At 42.2% G+C, this 19,874-nt stretch overlaps 1 protein-coding gene across 1 annotated transcript; it reads right to left on the reverse strand.

Moving 5' to 3' along the window:
* Positions 1-14: 14 nt before the first annotated feature.
* On the reverse strand, positions 15-19,695 carry LOC125715664 (calcineurin subunit B type 1). The gene is made up of 6 exons (XM_048987471.1): positions 19,531-19,695; positions 8,351-8,390; positions 3,061-3,237; positions 2,642-2,701; positions 2,345-2,529; positions 15-2,117 (listed from the first exon to the last, which is right to left on the reverse strand). The coding sequence occupies exons 1-6, from the start codon at positions 19,531-19,533 to the stop codon at positions 2,070-2,072; spliced, it is 513 nt and encodes a 170-aa protein (XP_048843428.1). The 5' UTR covers positions 19,534-19,695; the 3' UTR covers positions 15-2,069.
* Positions 19,696-19,874: the final 179 nt, after the last annotated feature.

Below are 19,874 nucleotides of genomic sequence, written 5' to 3' on the forward strand. Positions count from 1 at the left end.
AAAAAAAGCTTCGGTTATTTTAAATGGTTTATTTTTCATTTTCATACAGTATGAAGTTTCCAATAATTCCCACAGCATATGATGCAGCATGCAGAGAAGATAAAAAATAAATAACCGTCATTCGCCTCCAGACTCCCCGCCAGCCTCTCTCCACAGGCACTGATCTAGCCCTTTGGAGGACAGGTCCATCGATGCAATAACTACTGATAGGAGAGTGTAACATTCCTGCTAGCTTTGTAACAAATACTTATGTACAAATCCCACACGGCTTTCCCTAGAAGTAAAGCATATGGCAGTCGACACTGGAACAGATATGAAACTGGAATCTGCAATGCGGTAATCGAGAATATTCAAAAGTAACAGGTAGTGGCAGTGGTTATAATTTAAACATATACCAAAGTTTGGCAACCTTATATATTAATATATCACCATTCACCATGTAAACAAGAAGATATTTTCGTCTAATAATTAAAGGACTGACATGCAAAATATATATAAAAAAAATAACTCATGCAAGCATATGAAGCCTCAGGCCCTCTGGGACTGACAGCCAAGGTCGTGCAGCACTCGTGTGAAGAACAGCCGGGGCGAGACTGAGCCACTGCTCTAGAACGTTCCAGAAACCTTCCTGCTTGAGCAACCACTTCAGTAAGAGAGAACTACACAAGGAGACTTTTTTTTTTTTAAATAAAAAAAAAAAACATCTTTCTGTAAAACATTTTAAGCATTATGGTAATCCTTAATTTTATTTTAAAGAAGGAAGGCCAAAGGAAGAAAACAAAGTGGGGGATATCGACCACCTTTCATATAATGCAGACCCTCTCGGTGTCGATACATCACTACGTCTAGACCGATGACTCAAAACAAAGGGTCCTGCCTATAGTTCCTAGGATGTATATGTCACTAGGTTCCTCATTACTGTAATAGTTTAAAAAAATCCCTCGTTTCCCTAATATACATATACTGTTAACAAAATAAACCTTTAACGCTGCCTGCAGTAAAGCTGATAAATGTAACACTACAAAGATGTGATTCTCGCCTATATTCACATTAAGTTACATAGCTCTTTGCATATTATAGTATACAATTTATCAGTGAAGCAAAAAATCATTTAACTGCTGTTTTGAAGGTAATAAAATACAAAATACGTTTAATGTTCCAACCGACTTTAATAGAAATATTCCATCATAAGAAATGAAACGGTTTTTATGTAGGGGATAGCTGGATGGTTGCAAAAATGTTCAAAGTTATCAGGCAACACAAAGACCTGCCTTCAAAGTAAACCTGAAGTTGTGCACAAAAAAAAAGATTCTATTTCTACTGTATTTCGAGAGCAAGACCAGGAATAGATAAAATTCCTTGCAAATACAAATGTATGAATAAAATACACATTCCCCCTTTATTACAAAAAAAATCAACAATATATATTTTGGTGTTGTATGTGACTGGAAGCTAAAATGCTATAATCAAACTACGTAGTTCATATTACAAAGTGAAATAGAAAAAGAGAGAAAGACCTTCCATATCCCTGGAAAGGAAATCACGCAGTAGTCACGAAGCGCTTTTGTTTTTATCTAGAGTGCTTCTCTCAAACTTAAAACGATGGTAGTCATGTGTTCAACTGGTTTACATTTATATTCTGATTGGCACGTCATACTCTACTTCGATGATGTCACAAAATCAAGTATATTGAGATACACCCAACTAACCACATAATTTCCCTATATACTTCCTTAAAAAAGACAAAAATAAATATAAAAAAAGAAAATAAAAAACTGCACGCCAACCCTCTTCCTTTCATCCACCAAACTGAGATGCTCGTTCAACAAGAAAAGCTGTCCTTCAAGATTTTAGTTTTTTTTTTTTTTAAAGTGCTACACCAAGTTATTGAGAGAATCGATGTTCAATAACGATTTAGAGTTGGCTTCGCGAGGCTCGTGTCGGAAACGGTGGCTTCACAGAGAAAATACTTCCATTTAAATACACAGAGAGCATTGCTGGACATCTTGAGCATATCTTCAGAGATGGAGAAGAAAGCAAAAGTTGTTGTGGGGAGCTTGGGAACTCAGTCACACATCCACCACCATCTTTTTGTGTATGTCTAGGCCACCTACAACCTGGAGGGTGACAGGACAGTGACGTCAAACACATTTAAAAACATTTTATTTTTCAAGTATGAATTAAGAAACCAAATGGAATTTTTGACTCCACAACCCTGACCAGGACAAGCGGTTTAGAAGAAGAGGTGTACTTCATGAAGACAAAAGCACAAACAAAGATTAAGTTAACCTTTTCCTGTGTGTTACCGTCATCGGCTAACTTGTGATCTGCTGACTGCACTTACTGCACAAAATTCTTCAAAGGATATTCTGCCATCTCCGTCCTTGTCCGCGTTAATAATGGTTTTGTCAACTATTTGCTGTAGCTGGGTGTCCTTCAGGTTGTTTCCCACCATCATCTTCAGCACCTGGAAGAGCTCCCCGTTGGAGATGTACCCATCCTTGTCCATGTCGTAAATGCGGAAGGCAACTTGGGTATTAAGCAAGACAACCAAAAAAGATCATGGACAAATTCCAAAGAAGCAAAACAGAAGTCAATGAAGGCATCTTAATGTGGATGATGGATTTAGATAAATACTTACACCGTAATTTCTGTTCCTTGTCTCCTTTGACACTGAACTGTGAGACACCCTCTATGAATTCTAAACAAAGGCACAAAATAGACCCTTTAAAAACAAAGCTACCATTATCATTTGTGAACTATGCTGGAAATACGTCTCCTTCAATTAAACAGAAGGAGCTAGGACTAATTTTAAATGCACAGCATGATTTTCAAAGGAACTTATTGGTGCAATCAGATAATGAGATGTTCAGCTTCCCTGGTTAACCTCACAAACTAAAACTGCAAATGCACACCAAGCTAAAAAGCAAACCTCACAAAACAAACCTAACAGTACTATTCCATTTCATAACTGTATATAATCTTACTGTAACAAACTTACAAACATTTTCTTAGATTGAGGTGACTGGGTTATTTACAAAGCATTTTTTTTCACCTTACCTTTGAAATCGACTTCTCCGTTTCCATCAGTGTCAAATATGTCGATGACTCGTTGTACTAACGGGTTCTGCTGCAATTCCGGCAGCGACATAAACTCTTCTACGCTCAACGATCCCGAGTTATCGAGGTCAAGTTTCTTAAATCTCTTTCCTAGCCTCTTAATCTCATCGGCATCAACTGCAACAAAGGACAGAGAGAGACAGAAATGGTCAGCTCTATAAGGGATGGGTCCACAAGCAGCACCACACCGTATCTTCACACTATGCGACCCTAACTAGAGCTCCCAAGGCACCCATGGGCATCTAAACCTAAAAGGTTCAATATTGAAGAGGGTAGAGCTGTCCTATTGCTGCTTACTGAAGCTAGATGGAAACTAACTCAGTCTATGTGTAGCCACAACAATGCAAAGTAGCATTCCTACAGCCCAACAATAATAGCAGGCATTTAAAACGCTACGTTTATTCACTGAGTCACCTAACACTTCCACCGTGTGCAACACTAATCACATTTACCCTGATGCTGACAGAGTAACGCAACACAAAGACCTGGAAGATCTCTTCAGAAAGATGTGACTACTAATGGACCAGCTAGCACACAAGTTGAGTCAGACAGAGATGGGGCTCTTTTCCTGGTTCTGGGTGCCTTTCAAGGTGTGTCTAATGCAATTATACCTTACAAAAAATATAAAATGGTTAAGCATGTGGTAGAATTACAAAATGTTTTTTCTAGCTGTCAAATTTCTAGACTGATAATAGCAACAGTTGCAAATTAAGGATTTTTTTTATTATTTACAGATTCTATCTTTAAATTTCGTTCCAGCATAAACTATACATAAACCACATCTGAAAATCTGATTACCTCTCATAATGTAATTCTCATTACAAGAAAATGAAGGGACTGCTTGATAACAGAAACCTGTTATGTCATAGATCCACCACTAGATGGACCACTACCCAACTGAGTGCAACAGCAAAAAGGCTGGGGGATGGGCTGCTTGTTGTTGCCCAAATAAAGTTACCAATTTCAAGCATGTATCAATAAATATCCATATCAGCATGAGTAGAGCAGGGCAGCGCTTAAGGACGATTCCGCAGCAGGAGTAACATCAAGCCTGATCAGTTATCATGAGCTTCCTGACGGACATTAAGAACCCAGGCCTGGAATTTCCTTCAAAATAAATATTCTTTTCCATTTTTTCCGACATGTGATGGTGTAATAGTGTGATGCTATAATTGGAAAAGTCATGACCATTTCACAAATAATAGGAAAATTAAATGTTATCTGCAGATTAACAAAATGGCAGTAATACGCATAAAAGTCTTCCTAAGACAGGAAAAGGCCTGGTGGCTGGTGGCGGCACTGAGAGCAGGCCTGCTGGCAGCACTGAGAGCAGGCCTGCTGGCGCTTCACAGCGCGAGAGACGCGGCACACTTCACATTTACCCGATCCTGTTACCTGGCAACAGCCACTTATAGGCTGCTGCATAAATCTCACTATACACAAGGGCTACGTTGTATGCAGGTTAACAATAAACCAGCCTGCAGAGCCTCAGCCCCCCACCCCCCGCCGAAACCCCATGCCTGTGTCTCAGCCATTCCCAGGCTGGCAGATCCCACGTAGGAGCGGATAACGATGTGATTTCATCAGTGGGTCGCTACCTTTCACAGTGAGCTGGTGTACATCCCTCATTCTTATACGCTCCTCTTCCAGCCCTCTCTAAGCCCACAGAATTAACGCAGTGACACGCTCTCCACAGCCTGCAGACAACCTAATTAGCTACTTTTCAGTTTGAATCATTTCTCCCATCGTTCAGCTTCACGGATTATAATCCAGCGACAAATCCGGTACCGCATTGCGGAATAAAAACCCATTCCGGTACCGGCAAATTTGCACAGCGTTTGGATTACTGAGTTATCATCCATTAAACTCCCAATAGTCATGCGACAGAGTGACAGGTTGTACTATGCAACTCCCACAGTTCTGAAATCAGTCTGTACCTGGAGGGGGGAGGCACAGACACCGAGATAAAACTCTTTCCCTCTGTCTGTTCTGCATTTCCTGGATTTATGATTCCTTCAGCGAAAGCAGCAAACCGAGCCTCCGTCCTGTGACACCTCCACCGCCAGTGGGGCTCTCAGTGTGGGACACGATGTCAGCCAGACAGGTGAATTTGGGCATTTGTGTTTTTCTTAGCAATCAGCGGTTTCCGCCTTGCTACCTTGTAATGTCCTCATGAAGACTGACCTCAGCAGTAGTGAGAAAGCCCTACAGATCCTCCTCATCTATCCTCACACCCTGCATGAGTTAAAATTTCTCATAGGGCAGCATGTTAACATGCCACTTGTGAGCAGACTCACTACTGTTCCAAGCTTTATTTCAACAGAGAATCCGACAGGTGAAAAGGCGTTTTTCAAAGCACTATATTTATAGAAGATGGTGCAATCCCCCTCATCCCACCCCCATAACCCTGTAACCCTCCCTCCCCCAGGGAAACCCCTAGCAACAAGGAAACCCAGCTAACACGGATTTGGGCACTACAGTGTTGCTGAATGAGATGCCCAACGCTGGTTCTGGTAAACGCTTTTGAAAAGGTGTATTCATACCTGTAGGTATGGTATTTAAGCAGGACTGAGATCGCTCTGCAAATGAATGCGTCAAACTAGGGGAACTGTCAGCAGATAGCTTGCAGAAAAAAAACCTCTATGATAAGCATTAGGATTCAGCGAGCGCAAGGGCGCCGGGCCGCAGCTCACGCCTCGCGCCCAGCTGCCATCCTCTCATTTACCACCTTGGAAGCAGAACTTCACCCACACAAGGCCGGGGCGTGCTGCTCCCTCCGAGAACCCGATGAGGCAGCTCAGCTCGGCACGGCTCCACAGAGGAGCCCGGCAGGCTGCCTAAGAGCACAGACGTTACCAAGCAATCCCTTACTGGTCGGGTTGGAGGCTCGGGGGCTGTGTGCATTTTATAGTCATTCCAAACTAAAATACAACTGAGAAAGCAAGGTCAGACAATCCCTGCGTTAAAGACGCGAGCCAACCGCGGGATTTGAACCAGCGACCTTCCGATCACAGGCGCAGCATCGCAACGCCCCGAGCCATGCATTGCCCCACATGCGACACGGCTTCCATCCCTGTGCAGATCTCAGTCTGCACAGCCGCAGTACCCTAGGAACAGATTTTTTATTTTTTTTTCATTTTTATGGACAACTGCCTGCAGGGTTCTGCAGTTTTCCAGCTTTTCCAGTTTGTCCATGCGCGGGTGAAACTGTTCCGGCCCCCAGCATACACTGCTGGGCATCATGAGGCAGCGAGAGGTGTGGGGTGCGGCCAGCTCCACGTTAGTGCCGAGTTTGAAGAGGAGAGGGACCGGAGCTTTACGTACCAACACCCACGTTTACTTCAGGTAGATCAGATACGGAAAGACCTCGTCGTCAGTGCCGGAGAGGCAGATTAGTCCTCAGGTGCAGCCCTGCTGCACCCCCATGCTCCCTGTTCTGCCAGGACATTTATTTATTCCTGTAGTCACTACAGTTTCACAATAAATCCATTTACATAAAGAATATGTTGTTCGGCTCTCCAAAAACCGATGCTGGGAGTCAGTACTTTTTTCCATGATCTATGTGCAGTTACCACAATCCTGGCATTAATCTCAATAACATTTCCAAAATGTAATGAAGTGGACTCTGATAATGGCCACCCAACGATGGGTTTTGTTTAGTTTTGGCTGCGTAGCTGATTTCAGGCTGTCCCCCTTCCTGATGGAGTGAACAGCTGCCCGCTGCGGGGGTGGGAGGAGGAGCTGCGGGAGCCTAGAATATTCCAGGGATAGTCCAGAGGCTGCGTACCACTGCAGGTGTATCAAGCAGACTCCGAAGAGCTACTGGGCTTCAGTAGACAGCGATTCTGGCATCCTCCCCTACGCACACAGCCCTACGTATTAATGTGGGAGCAGCGGGTAGCACAGCAGATATGATAAACAAACATAAAATAAACTAAACAAACTAAATCTGTGACTTAAAATACACAGGCTGATCGTTGTTGCCTTATTTCAGCACTTAAATTCCTTTAGAATATTACACAACTGTATTCAGAGCTATCACAATCAATGATGAATTTTAAACAAGAAAACAAGACTGTTACATAAACTGAATCTACAAATATTTTGGGTGTAAGTATACCCAACAAAGAGGGGGGAAAATGCTCTGGGGGATTATTTCTGGGGAGGGACATTGGCTGAGGGCCCCAGGGTAACTCCACCCCACCCCAGTAAACTACCCCTTCTACTCTGATAATGCAGTTCAGCAGTAACGGTATACTAGCTAATAAGCAAATAACTGGTTAATCTGTCAAAAAATTCTAATGAATTTGCCATAACCGAAACGTTAAGTGAAGCAACTGGAACTGCACATGGGTGATCTAGCCTGAGCTGAATAGCCGGTGGCACAGGCCTGGCTCCAGGTACGAGGGGGAACGGCAGCATGCATCAGACGGACGATCTCCTTCAGCACGACACGGTAACCGGCGCCCCCGTGAATTGGGAATCGACGGGCCCGTGTGCACTGCCAGGATGACTCAAGGCCTCCCAGCATCGCGAGGTGCAGATGGCCAGCCGCGCGGCTGACACGAGTGCCGCTCTGCGAAGGGCGAATTCTGCTGAACCATCATTGGCAGGCAGGGATTCCCCACAGCGGGCCGGTTATATCCCAGGCCGCATAATCGGCAGCTCGCTCTCTTCACCCAGGAGGGCGGGGGCCTACAGGCCATATCGCAGCTAAATATAGATGGGGCTCTCCCTCCAGCCCCAAACCTGACCTTTATGCGGCAGAAGCATTTCACACTCGGGGGGGCTGTGTCTGTATGCAAGCCTGAGGGAGGGTCATGGAGCTCTACAGAAAGCAGCCTGACTGCAATAACCAGGCACATAAAGATCTCTGTCATTTCTGTGGACTGACCACACTGCCCTACAAAAAAGCAAAACAACGTAACTACATTCTCTTTTTCATGTTATGACCAAAAATCGGGCCTCTTCGGCTACGTTTCATCACGTGACAAAATATATTAGTTCAGCGATGCTCAGGTTTTAAGAATACAGGACGTGGGAATTACGGTAACTACATACATTCGGCTGGACAACCAAAAGAAGCTATGAAGCAGACTAATACTACATTTATAGTTTCTTATTCAGATGCAAAGAATATGATGGAAAAAAAATACCATTTGATCTTGGGCTAAGAAATATGTGGTGAAAGAGTGTGTCACGACATCAGAAGGGAAAGCCAGGTACTTACAGTGTGAGCACATTTCCAGGGGGTAACTCGCTTCATTGCCCTACAAAAAGACAAAAGGTGAATCCCATTAAGATTTCTTACACTGCCGACAAGCACAAAGGTTTAACAAAGCACAACATTTATCATTTTAAAGTTACGATATATTACAGTATTATAAATCATTCTGCTACACAATTCAGCTTAGTGATATTACTGGAAAGGCCTTCCCGGCAGAGTGTTCTGAGAGATCAATCCACTCTCCTGCACGCACCTGTCACTTCAGAGTTTTGCATAATGTTTACCCTGCATTAGTATCACAGACGAGATCATTCTGATACCTCAGAAAAGCATTAATTTAGGTAATGGCAGAGGGCAGTCAGACTTTGATTGCCATGCACCTATTGCAGGTTAGAAGCCCTTCAAACAGTCAAATACAAGGTTTTTTTGTGCAACGGAAATTATATTTATTAATAAAGCCCATCTATCCATTAATTTTTTCACAACTGCTTATTCAATTGTGGCTGCAACAAGCCAAGTCCTACACCAAAGAGACCAGGCTGGGTAAAGGTGGAGAGACTGTCCACAGAATACAATAAATTACTAAAACAAAAAAACAAAAAACACAGAAACATTACAATCTAACTCAATCTCATTCCTGAAGCGCATGTACTGTATCCGGTGACCCGGTAAATAGGTTAGCTGGCAGGCTATGTGCATCCACTGCAAGGACTGAACGTTCACAATGCAATTATCAGCTAGAAGCCATTCACAGCTATTGTCCTGATGACTTAAAAGCGTTACTAAGATACCAAATAGGCAGACAGCAATGCTGTCACCAAGTAAGCATTTAATAAATTAGATACCAGGGTTAAAACACTCTAGCAAACATATATTGACCAAACTGTCATTACGAGACAATGTGTCACAGTGAGAGTAACAAGCCTGATGGAATCAACAAAGCACCTGTATGGTCGCCCTCCTCTGTGGTGGTAAGCACACCCTGACCAGAGTTTGGATCTGCCATCCAAAGGTGACACACCATGACCTCAGGAAGCCAAGAGGGCTGCTCATGAGACACCAAAGGTCTGTCCTGGGCACCCCTTCGTGTCCCGGCCAGAGATTCGCCGACCCACTGCCAGGTCTTAGCTCTCAGCGAGGTGAGTGGTTATGTTACTGGAACACCTACTTAGGCTTGAGGTCCTCCACTTCACTTTCCTCTTTCGAATTGGCCTCAAACTGGGTCTCATGGTACCAACTGTGCCGTCGTCATGGGGAACAGCTATGGTGAGAATCAAATTATCTACCGGGCTAAAAGTAGCGTCACCACTAGGCCAAGGCTCCTTAGCAAAGCTACCAAGAGCACGGGACAGGACCGTGATCTGCAAGTACACTGCAGCAGAAACACACTTCATGTAATATATATACGGAAATTCACTTGCTGCCACTAGTTCTGGGTCAGGCAGAGGACTTGCTCCAATCCTTCAAGCACATGCGACACATATGATTTTCCATGGGGGGCAGGGAAGGTGCATCAAAAACATATTTACAAAATTAGAAATCCGCTTTATTTGATAATATGATGCAGCAGGGAAGTGATGAAAGGGAGTGTCCTGTGTACGATTCGGGAGATAAGATCTCAACGCAAAAACATTTTATTCATACACGAATAAGTCATTCTAAATAAGCTAAGTAAATAAAGACACGCATTGAAGCCTACTTTTATTTTATTTAACATCACTGAATCCATATTTACGTAACAAAAGTACACCGCATAGAATACAATGTGTCTAGTAGTAGGGGCGATACATAAAGAATAAAATAAACAGATTCCATTGGCATCAAACGAGCAACATGTACTTTAAAGGTCGGCACTTCAGATGTCAGTTGGTAACAATTAGCTAGCTTAGAAATTACATTTACCATCCATTTGTCTGCACCAGCACTTCTAGTGGGTCAAAAGCTGATTAAATAATGTCTTAACGACACCTCTCTGATATACATCAAGTCCACTAAAGCTTCAGAACAATAACTGAATGCACTGCAAAGTGGGATGAAAACGTCAGCTATTCCTGCGCCAAGTCCGCGCGCAGTTTAACCCGTGACATAGATCTTGGCGCTGAATGCAACGTCGAGGCTCTGCAGGAAAACACACGCAGGCCTGCAGCGGCCCGCTTTCCCCGTTCTGTCTGTTTAGGATTTCAACTTGCGAATCAGCCGTTTGCTGAAGAAACTGCCTACTAGGATTTTGTTTGTACGACGACAACATGCCCTTAGCTAGATAGAGACTTATCACACACAAAACTGTGACCTATCCAGTATTTCTGTATATATCAGCGGAAGGGAACATACTGAAACCGCATGACGAGATGAAGAAAGATGAATGAAATACGAAAGATGAATAAAAATATATGATTCAAAAAAGTGGTAAAAAAAACATTCCTGACGAAGTACAGCTCTGAAGATTTTTGCGCTTCATTATTCAGCATGCATTATGGATGCACTGGCTACAGATGTTACATTTGCATGCACAAACGCTTAGATTTTATCGCTTAGCGGGAAAAGGTCATCAAGGCTGGAGGATGACTAAGTATTCTCCCGGTTACTTCTGAATAAAACGGCCAGATGTATCCTCATAAAAGGCTCCATATCATGTACAGGGGCACAAAATCGAATATGCAGCACAATCTTTAGGGATAAGGTGGTCTGTGTTACTAAGGATCAAACCAAACTGCACCTCAATTAATCCATTCATATGGAACCTGCTGAATACTCAGTGTCTCTTTCAGGAACAGACAGCAAAAAGCACCACAATACACAACCACAAAAGGTATAAAGACACTTTAATTTGTACTCAGTCATATATCATGAATAGCAGTTTCCCTGAAAAGGACATAACTGCTACTTCACAGAAGAACACCATACTCCCATAAAAATGTCAGCTGTGAGTTACGGAGCACTCTGTCTCGCTGCGTACACTTCTCTCACTCACGAGGCACTGTAAAAAATACCACAAATACACTCGAGAAACCAAAGTGTGACCTTCTTAAGGCAAAAATTGTTCAGAAAAACAGAGGTGCTTTAATATCATTGCTACAGATTTAGGAATAGCTGAAATGATCATGGATTTAAAAAAAAAAAAAGTCTGGTTTCACACTTACACTAAGATGATTTAATTGATATTAGATCTTCTTGGATGTTTATGTTTGGTTATCAGGAATAAATGCTTTAAGAGGCAGGAATGCTTGTCTGAGAATTCAATCGCCCCTTTAAAAAAAATGTCTCAAAATGCTATGGTGAAACCATGAAAAATTTACCTCTCCTAAAGATAAAACATAGACAGTGATACAGGCGTCAACAAGTGCAGTTTTATATGCCTGCACAGCAGACTCACCATGGCATTAACGATCAGCGAATCAGAAATCCCAGCATGCCCAGCACTCAGATATCCCCAGCATGCCCAGCACTCAGATATCCCCAGCATGCCCAGCACTCAGATATCCCAGCATGCCCAGCACAGGCTCACGATGAGGGCGGATGACCAGCAATTGTCCGGCCAGCATTACAGCAACATGCGAGAAACGGGACGCCGCCGTGAAATGTCAGCCACAGGCTTGCCGGCCTGAAACTCGAGCCCAGGGATGTGTGACGGAGGAGAGCTGCTTCAGATCGGTTAAATGCCAGACGCACCACGCCCGCAGCAAGGTGACTGCATGTGACAATGGTCACCCTTGCCAGTGTCACTGTGGAGGAACAGTTGCAAGAGGAGAAGAGAGGGCTGTAGTGTTTAGTGTATAGCAACTACACCTCAGTAAGGTGAAAAGCAGATCTTGGTCTGCTGGACTCATTGGTGAAGCACACCGGATAAACTCCTGGTCATGGACAGCACAGAGCATCTCCATCAACTCCTTTCTGCTGGTTTATTTCTCATGCAGTAATCAAAATGAGTTCATGGGATTAAGGTTTCACATCCCAGTACTGCAGCCAAACTATGTAGGCTGCTTTCATTTCTGATGTTCGGAAACCTCGTAGAGGACAAACCAATTAAAGAATACACAGAAACAAAAGTCATTTATAATATATACTTTAGTTTCGAAGTCTCAGAAGCTTCTTAAAAGATTGTAAACATTGGCAAGTAGCAAATGCTGTGTAAATAAGCCTGGACGCTTATTTGTATTTGTTTTTTGATACATGTTTTGTCAAACTTACTATGCTTGTCAGCAAATGGATAAAAACGTCACTAAACGAAAACAACGGCAAAAACACATTGTTTCACCTGGCTGATTCATAAGTTGGCATCGTATATGAAGCATAATACCTCAACAGGAAAGGATCACAGTAAAAAAAAACTGCAGTTGGTGTAGCTATTCCTCTCTCTGAAGCCACCAAAATGTAAGCGGATCTGCATGGCTCACTCTGGAACTTTTGGAACTATAAATATTTGGTAATACTTTACATTAACTGCACTTTCATAACACCTTTATAATGCATTCGTAGAACATTCATAAGCGGCACGTAACTATATTTGCCATTTGCCAATTTTACCATGTTAAGTGATTCCTAGTGCTCTAGTTCGACAGTTCATGAGAAAAATGCAAATATCATAAAATCCTGAAAAGCTAACTGTAGAAGAGTTTCAGTCATGAAACATGGTGCACTTTTAGCTAACCACTCCAGGAATGTAGCTAGTCTGCCAAAAAGAAAGATTATCAAGCAGCCTTTAACTTCTTTACTTGTGCAAGCTAGTTAATCCATGAATCTATCAGAACAACACGATTCTGCTGATCATTCTAACGTTTTGGTTAATCAAGTTTCACGCCGCCTCGTCAAACTAAAAGTTACAACCACATGCGGTTAATAATCTTCCCCATTTATGCCAAATTCAGAGCCATGACGACACCTGGCCTCATACCAGCAGCTGTAAACAGTGTAAAGCAGTGCCTGGGATGATACTTGCAGTTGTACTTCTCACTGCGACAGTGGGTTGTTAATTTTTCAGCACAGTAAGTGGCAGTGAGGTTTTAAACCTGCCTGAGTCACCAGAACCATTTGCACAAGTCTGATGCAGGGGATATTGTTTACTCTTAAGACTGGTCCAATTTTTCCCTCCCACCGTAATCTGTGAATATGCCTGACATCTCACTAACCCTTGGCAGCGAAAGTAGAAACCTTGCAGGTGCATGACTTGAAACTTCAGTGTCACATTTACATAAAAAAGGGAACATTTTAAAATTAAAAATCTGATACTCGCTCGATGAAGCTTGAAAAGTCCTCCCAGCGCCGCAAAGACATTTTCTCCTCACCAGGACGGGTCAGATTTACACTTTAAATAAATACATTTTAAAACAGAAATTTTGTCACCCACATCCTGAAGCCACCGTAACCACCTGAGGTGCCACAGATAATTCTTAGAGTCTTCGGCTTCTACTTGGAAATGACATCACCTGCAATGGAATAGCCTTCCATTGCCATGCCGGCAACACAAAGCACATTTATTCCAGCTCATCTCAACATCTCTGCTCAGGAAAAGGGAGACACCCCCACCCCGATAAAAAACAGGCCAGAACTCCCAGCTGTGGGTTGTGTTACCAGGACGATACAACTGACAATGTCGATTTGGGCCCCTGGCAAAAAATCCTGCTTGAAACCTCAAAACAAAACATGTTTAGGTTAAAGCCATTCCTTACTAAACCCACTGTAAGGAACATTCCAGTGTTTTTTCCCCCAGCACCTATTACTAAGCTTAGACAAAACTACACTTTTTAAAGCTAAATGTTTCCCTGGGCCACTCCACTGGATAAAACAAAAGCTCTCTGAAGTCTCTGCTTCCCTTAAGCGCTGAATATGGTAAAGCCATCTTCAACTGTATTTACAGCCACAGGTGAAACAGACTCATGGTCCTTCAACATTCTGGACGGTGTACATTGTTTGATTAGACTTCACTAATGTTTACTAAATCCTTTTAAGTGTACACATGCAAATTTACCCCCCTAGCTCAGCAGCAATGTAATGCTATCTTGACTCCCCCCTACAACTCCAGATGCAGAACCTCCCATAAATGGAATATCCCAAATGTTTTATCAAACCCTACCTTTCATCAGCTATACATTTTTGCAGCAAATTATCCGGCAGTTTTCCCTTTTATGCAAATCTACTCTCTAATTGCCTAATCTGTCTTATCTTTTGCCATTTCATTTCCTGTTCTATCTACCAAACCATCACTCTGCAGTGATTTTCTGTAAAGCTCATTTTATAATACCGAGTAGAAGATTTAAGAAATTCTCACTGGATTGTTTACTGAAGTATATTCTCTTCCACTCTCTCTTCAAAGTGATATTACTTACAATGTGTTAGTTAACACACTATCACAAAAGCAGCAAAGGATCTAAGGGAAGCAAATTATGCAGCAAAAAGAAAGTCAACAAACTATCGTTCTTAAGTTGACTCTGCACAACATAAGCTCTTCGCCAGCACAGCAAAATGGTAAAAAAAAAGGGAAAATGTTCAGCCTTTCCTCAGGGTACTGTGGTCAGGCAAACTGACATTGCTAAGTTTCCCATAGGGTGTGATACTATGTGAGTCGGTCATTTCAGGTCCAGAAAGTAAAAATCCAGACCAAGATTTTGTTTCAACCAACCAGTTGAGTATTCTGTGACTCTTTATACTCAACTGGTTGGTTGAAATAAAATCCTGGTTTGGATTTTTAGTTTTTGGACCTGAAATGTCCACCTCTGAATATATGCCCCATGATGGACTGCCATCCCATTTGAGGCATCCCCTGCCTAATCACGTTTATATTAAGGGAACATTCTGTCACTAAAATGAAATCTTTCCCCACGAAGCTGAATATTTTTCTGGAGAAATTTAGGATAAGTAGTTTATATCAGGTAATACAGCATAACGCACAATTTAAAATGTTCCTTAATTGTATAATGGAGCACAAGGTAATTGCATGCTCAAAAGCTCACTCAAAGATTCAATGCTAAAATACTAATCGTGAGATTAAAGGTTTAATCTTGGATAGCCTAAGTATTCATTTACATACCAGTTTGTTCATTTAATAATAGCTAAACATTTCTCTAACCTTTGGCTGGATTTCATCCAGTTGAAAACCGCAGACACACGTTGGGACAGTAACGGACCCTACAGTTACTGTGACCATACACTTCAAACAACATCCAGACGAAACGAAATCGAACAATTCGGCGAAAAGAGTCTGTCGCATACTCAAAGCTATGCTGCCGCACCGCAACCCTAGAGGGCCCAGAATATTTTTGATGTAGCAGACCCACATACAGAGGACAAAATAATCAAATTGCGGGACGTATGCGAGTCATTTTAATAAAGGAGAAAACAGCCCTTTTAAAATGGTAGTTACTCTCCTTCCAAACAGCCACTATTGGTTTAATAGGAAAGCCAACAATTTACAAGACAGTTATTAACAAAACAAATGCAGTCGATGGCAAACATCACATGGTTACCACATTTACTATTAAAAGAAATACAGATACACATACTAATTCAAACTATTTAAACTGCGGCACAGTGCAAACCTGCCAGTAACTGATAAATTTGTCCTGTTGACCAACCCTGTGGCGTCACATTTCTGTCAGCCAATTGTGGACAATGGGTGGGATCAGATCAAACGAAAAAGTTTGCCTCGGATGCCCTGTACAGGGCGTGTGCTGAAACGGTTAGCATCATGGTAATTATGGCTCACATGAAGTCGTTTTACTAAAACACTGTTGATTCCATCAGGAGTATAGAGTCCCCTGCCGCAAAGTTATAGCAACTTTGTGTCCTTGATCTTTGCAGCCAGGTTACTATCTGCAGCAACATGCAGTTTCTATTTAATAAACAGGCTAAGCCCCAATGCAGCACTATAACAAAACTGAGAAAATGACCCAAAAAAGTATTTATATTTCTTTTTTAAATACAAGTACTTAAGAACACTGTTAGGTGCAAATGCAAGAACATCACCGTTACTGGTCTCTAATTTAAGTCATTCAAATTAAATAATATAAACCAGAAATAGCTAGGTGACCAATTATCACCACATCAGCCATTTTAAGGTTATTTATTTATCATTCAATGATGTTCTCCCCATATAACTAAAAAACTCAAATCCACAGCCGGTGTAGCTCCTTCACAGAGCTTTCCCATAATGACCACCATAATGAATCAAAATCCCAACATTCCACAACACAAAACTCATCCACACTGCACGCAAACATTTTAGGTTTCTCATCCCGCGCTGGCCGCACAGCTGTAATGAAAGGAGTCAATGTGATGCACGGCATCGCGCATAAATTAAGCCAGTTCTATCACGACTCCGGGAACCGAGGGAATTATGAAAAAGCGGCGAATGATTATATAAAGTGCTGCCCTGTTCTACTGTCCTGGTTTTAGACTAAATAGAAAATCATTTTAATGAGGGAACATGCAGTTTAAAAAAAAAAAGGAAAAAGAAAATCAGCTTGATTGGAGATTCTGACCCTCATACCAAGACAACCCAGGAGGAAACTGCAGTTTGAGGGGGAGTTCTGCACAACACTGCATGTCAAGGTATTTGTTTTATAGACTGATCTTCCAGTGCCGTTGCTCTGCTACCAAATTTGGGAACCTTGACTGAACTATAATTATAACCAGTACCTTTAATACTTTTCTGACAGCCCAAAAAAAATCTGGTACTGAACTCGGGTGACTAATTCATTTTCATGCATAAATGGACAACTGTAGAAAATTATTCTACATTTCCTCAAGCTTGATATTTTACAAATTAACATAAAGTGCAAAAAAAAGTCACTACTTTGCCCACTAACTGGAGTGTTACACAAAAGGCAGAGTTTAGCCTGGAGTTCCATAATGTACTCATTTCATAACTTCTTCAATGAAGTTATATAGCTTAAGTGTCATCACTTGTATGTCTTATTGAAAGAGTCCAGGTACTGGACGACAAATGAAGACTGAAAATGTGCATCAGTAGAGGAGTGTTGTAGTATTCTTGCCCTGTCTTGGTCTCGAAAACAGTTTTTCACTGACTTGGAACTGAAAGCATTTCTACTCGATCTTAAATTGTTCTCGGACTATAGCATGTACGGTTCGGACTCGTAATTTTAGAGCGAGATCCGAGGTCAATTCTTTTTCAGCCCAGGGTACCTAAAATTAAAAAATAAGAAAATGAGAAACTTCAATAAACTGTCAGTAAGGGACACTGTTTGAGAGCACATGTCAGCCTATCATATCACAAAAATGAACACAATTCCAGCCAAACATATGGTAGTCTTTTAAGAATGTAGGATCAATCTTCCAACTCTGCGCTCTGCAAACTGGAATATGCTTACATTTCAATTTGAATACTTAAGGTCATTAAGCAAGTTGGGCAAAAATCAGTTGTAAGGGCAGGGTGTGAGCACGTTTAAGCACCATGGGACCATAGTTACAGAGTGTGCTAGATATGTCATGTGAATATTTGTGAACATTTCAAATGTGCACTTTTTGACACGAAAACGTTTATCTGTAAAATTTAGTTAAGTTGCTCACTTGTAAAAAGATATACAGTATTCATTTGAACAGAAGGAATGAATACTGAATGAAAAAGACCCGTGCTGGTAAGGCTGTGCTTTTTGACTATTGATGTCACTCTCCTCACTTTTTAGGCTGACCATACATTCTGGAATGTTCCTTTGCCATCTAAAACGCCGACAACTAATTCTCCTAATCTAAGTTATTGCGTTTTTTTCTGCAGCGAGTCTGGCTCTTAATAATGAGCTTCAGGCAGCCTGTCTGTATACACGACAAGACAGCTGCAGGGGCGATATCTGCATGTCTCACACACCAGCCGCATATGTGTGCAATGCAAATACTTTACATGCGTTTTAAAGCGCCTCATATTGCGTTTGCAATATTGGTCTGCGCTGATATTTAATTTCAAGTCTAGAAATTAGTATAATACAGCTGAAGATGAAAAGGAATTGCTAATCAAAGGAAACACGGCTGCTTGCGGATCACATCACTGGAATCTTTATGGACGTTTATTTTCAACGATTTAACAAGCAATAGCATCATTGCCGTGAACGCCTGAACTTCGTTAAAGTCGTGAGTCAAGTCGTGAGACACCCACCACCTCTATGAAAATAAAAACGGGTATCCATTTTCTGTATGGAAATAATACGTCTCGTTTTGCTGGCCGGCGCATTGTGCTGATATTTACGAACTGCATGAAGCTTTATAGCGAAATTAACACATGGACGTGCAAAAATCTTGGGCGCAACGTGAGAAGCCGTTGATGGTGGACTGAAAATAATAATGGCCGCAAGCAGCCCGACACGGACGTCAAAAAACACGGTAATCAACTATCAAAACACTTTCACCTTATTTAACAAAAAAAAGCCCCTTACCGTAATCCCGGCACCGTTTTTATGTCATGATATGTGACAAAACGGGTACATTTTAGCCCAAAATATATATATATGCATACACGCCTGCAACAGTACCCACGATGTAGATGGAAATGCTAATCTCATGTTAAACTTGTTACATGTATACGTTTTTAGATCCAAAACGAACTATTTTGGCCTGATATTGTACTCCTTTTACGTCATGTAATGACCATAACTACTAAAATACTACTAGACAGAGTAAAACGTGTTACTTGGCTACTAATATTCAGAAAGTTGCGCCGTGAAAACGGCACATCTGTCATGGATATTAAATTTATTGATTATAACGAATCGATAATGAGATACCGCCGCACTAACCTACCACGCGGGCATCGCCAGTAAAACCAGCTCGAGACCGATGCCGCGAGGGTTCAGGATAAGCAGCTCGTGCGCGATCTCTCACAGCCCAGGGCTCGCGCCATGAGTAGCAGCCTAGCTAAACGGTTGCACGGCGGAGCCCGGACGGCAGTAAAGAATAAGTCACCGTCTCGGCAGCCAGACGCCACCAGTACGGCTGGGCCGCACTGACACTACGAAAGCGGCACCAAGCAAGTTAAAAGCACACACGGAGACCTGCAGCAACAAACACCGTGACTTGTAACGCACGTCTGAGGGCTCGTAAACTTGGTTACTACACATGCAGTGGCGCCACTTAACGCCCCAGCTGCCTTAAATTCGTTATATGCAACACTGTGGCACATTTAAACGCCATGCACACCTTAGTATGCAATAACAATCCTAAAAGCATTAGTTACTCCTTACCATCGTGCCGATCTGAAGTCTACTTCTGGCGGGATAATACTAATTAGTATTAAATGTGAGTAAGTGTAATCGATGCTTTCTGCAGGCAGCTCGTTGTAGGATTTGCTTTGCGCTCGCCTTCTCTCAACTGATGACGGATTCACTGCAGTGGCTCCAGTAGAACCGCAGGGAGGGGAAGACAAGCGGAGGTGGTTGTGTTGGTGTAGAGAGGCTGAAGTGAAAGGAGGGGGAGGTGCAGTAGTACAGTACATCCGGGTGTTTTCCATTCGGGGTCCATTTGTGCTGCTTTGTCCAGTGCATGCATATGTTTATGTGTGATCGTTTGATCATTTTCTTTGCGTATA

This window comes from Brienomyrus brachyistius, chromosome 20, assembly GCF_023856365.1.
Source record: "Brienomyrus brachyistius isolate T26 chromosome 20, BBRACH_0.4, whole genome shotgun sequence".
NCBI lineage: Eukaryota > Metazoa > Chordata > Actinopteri > Osteoglossiformes > Mormyridae > Brienomyrus > Brienomyrus brachyistius.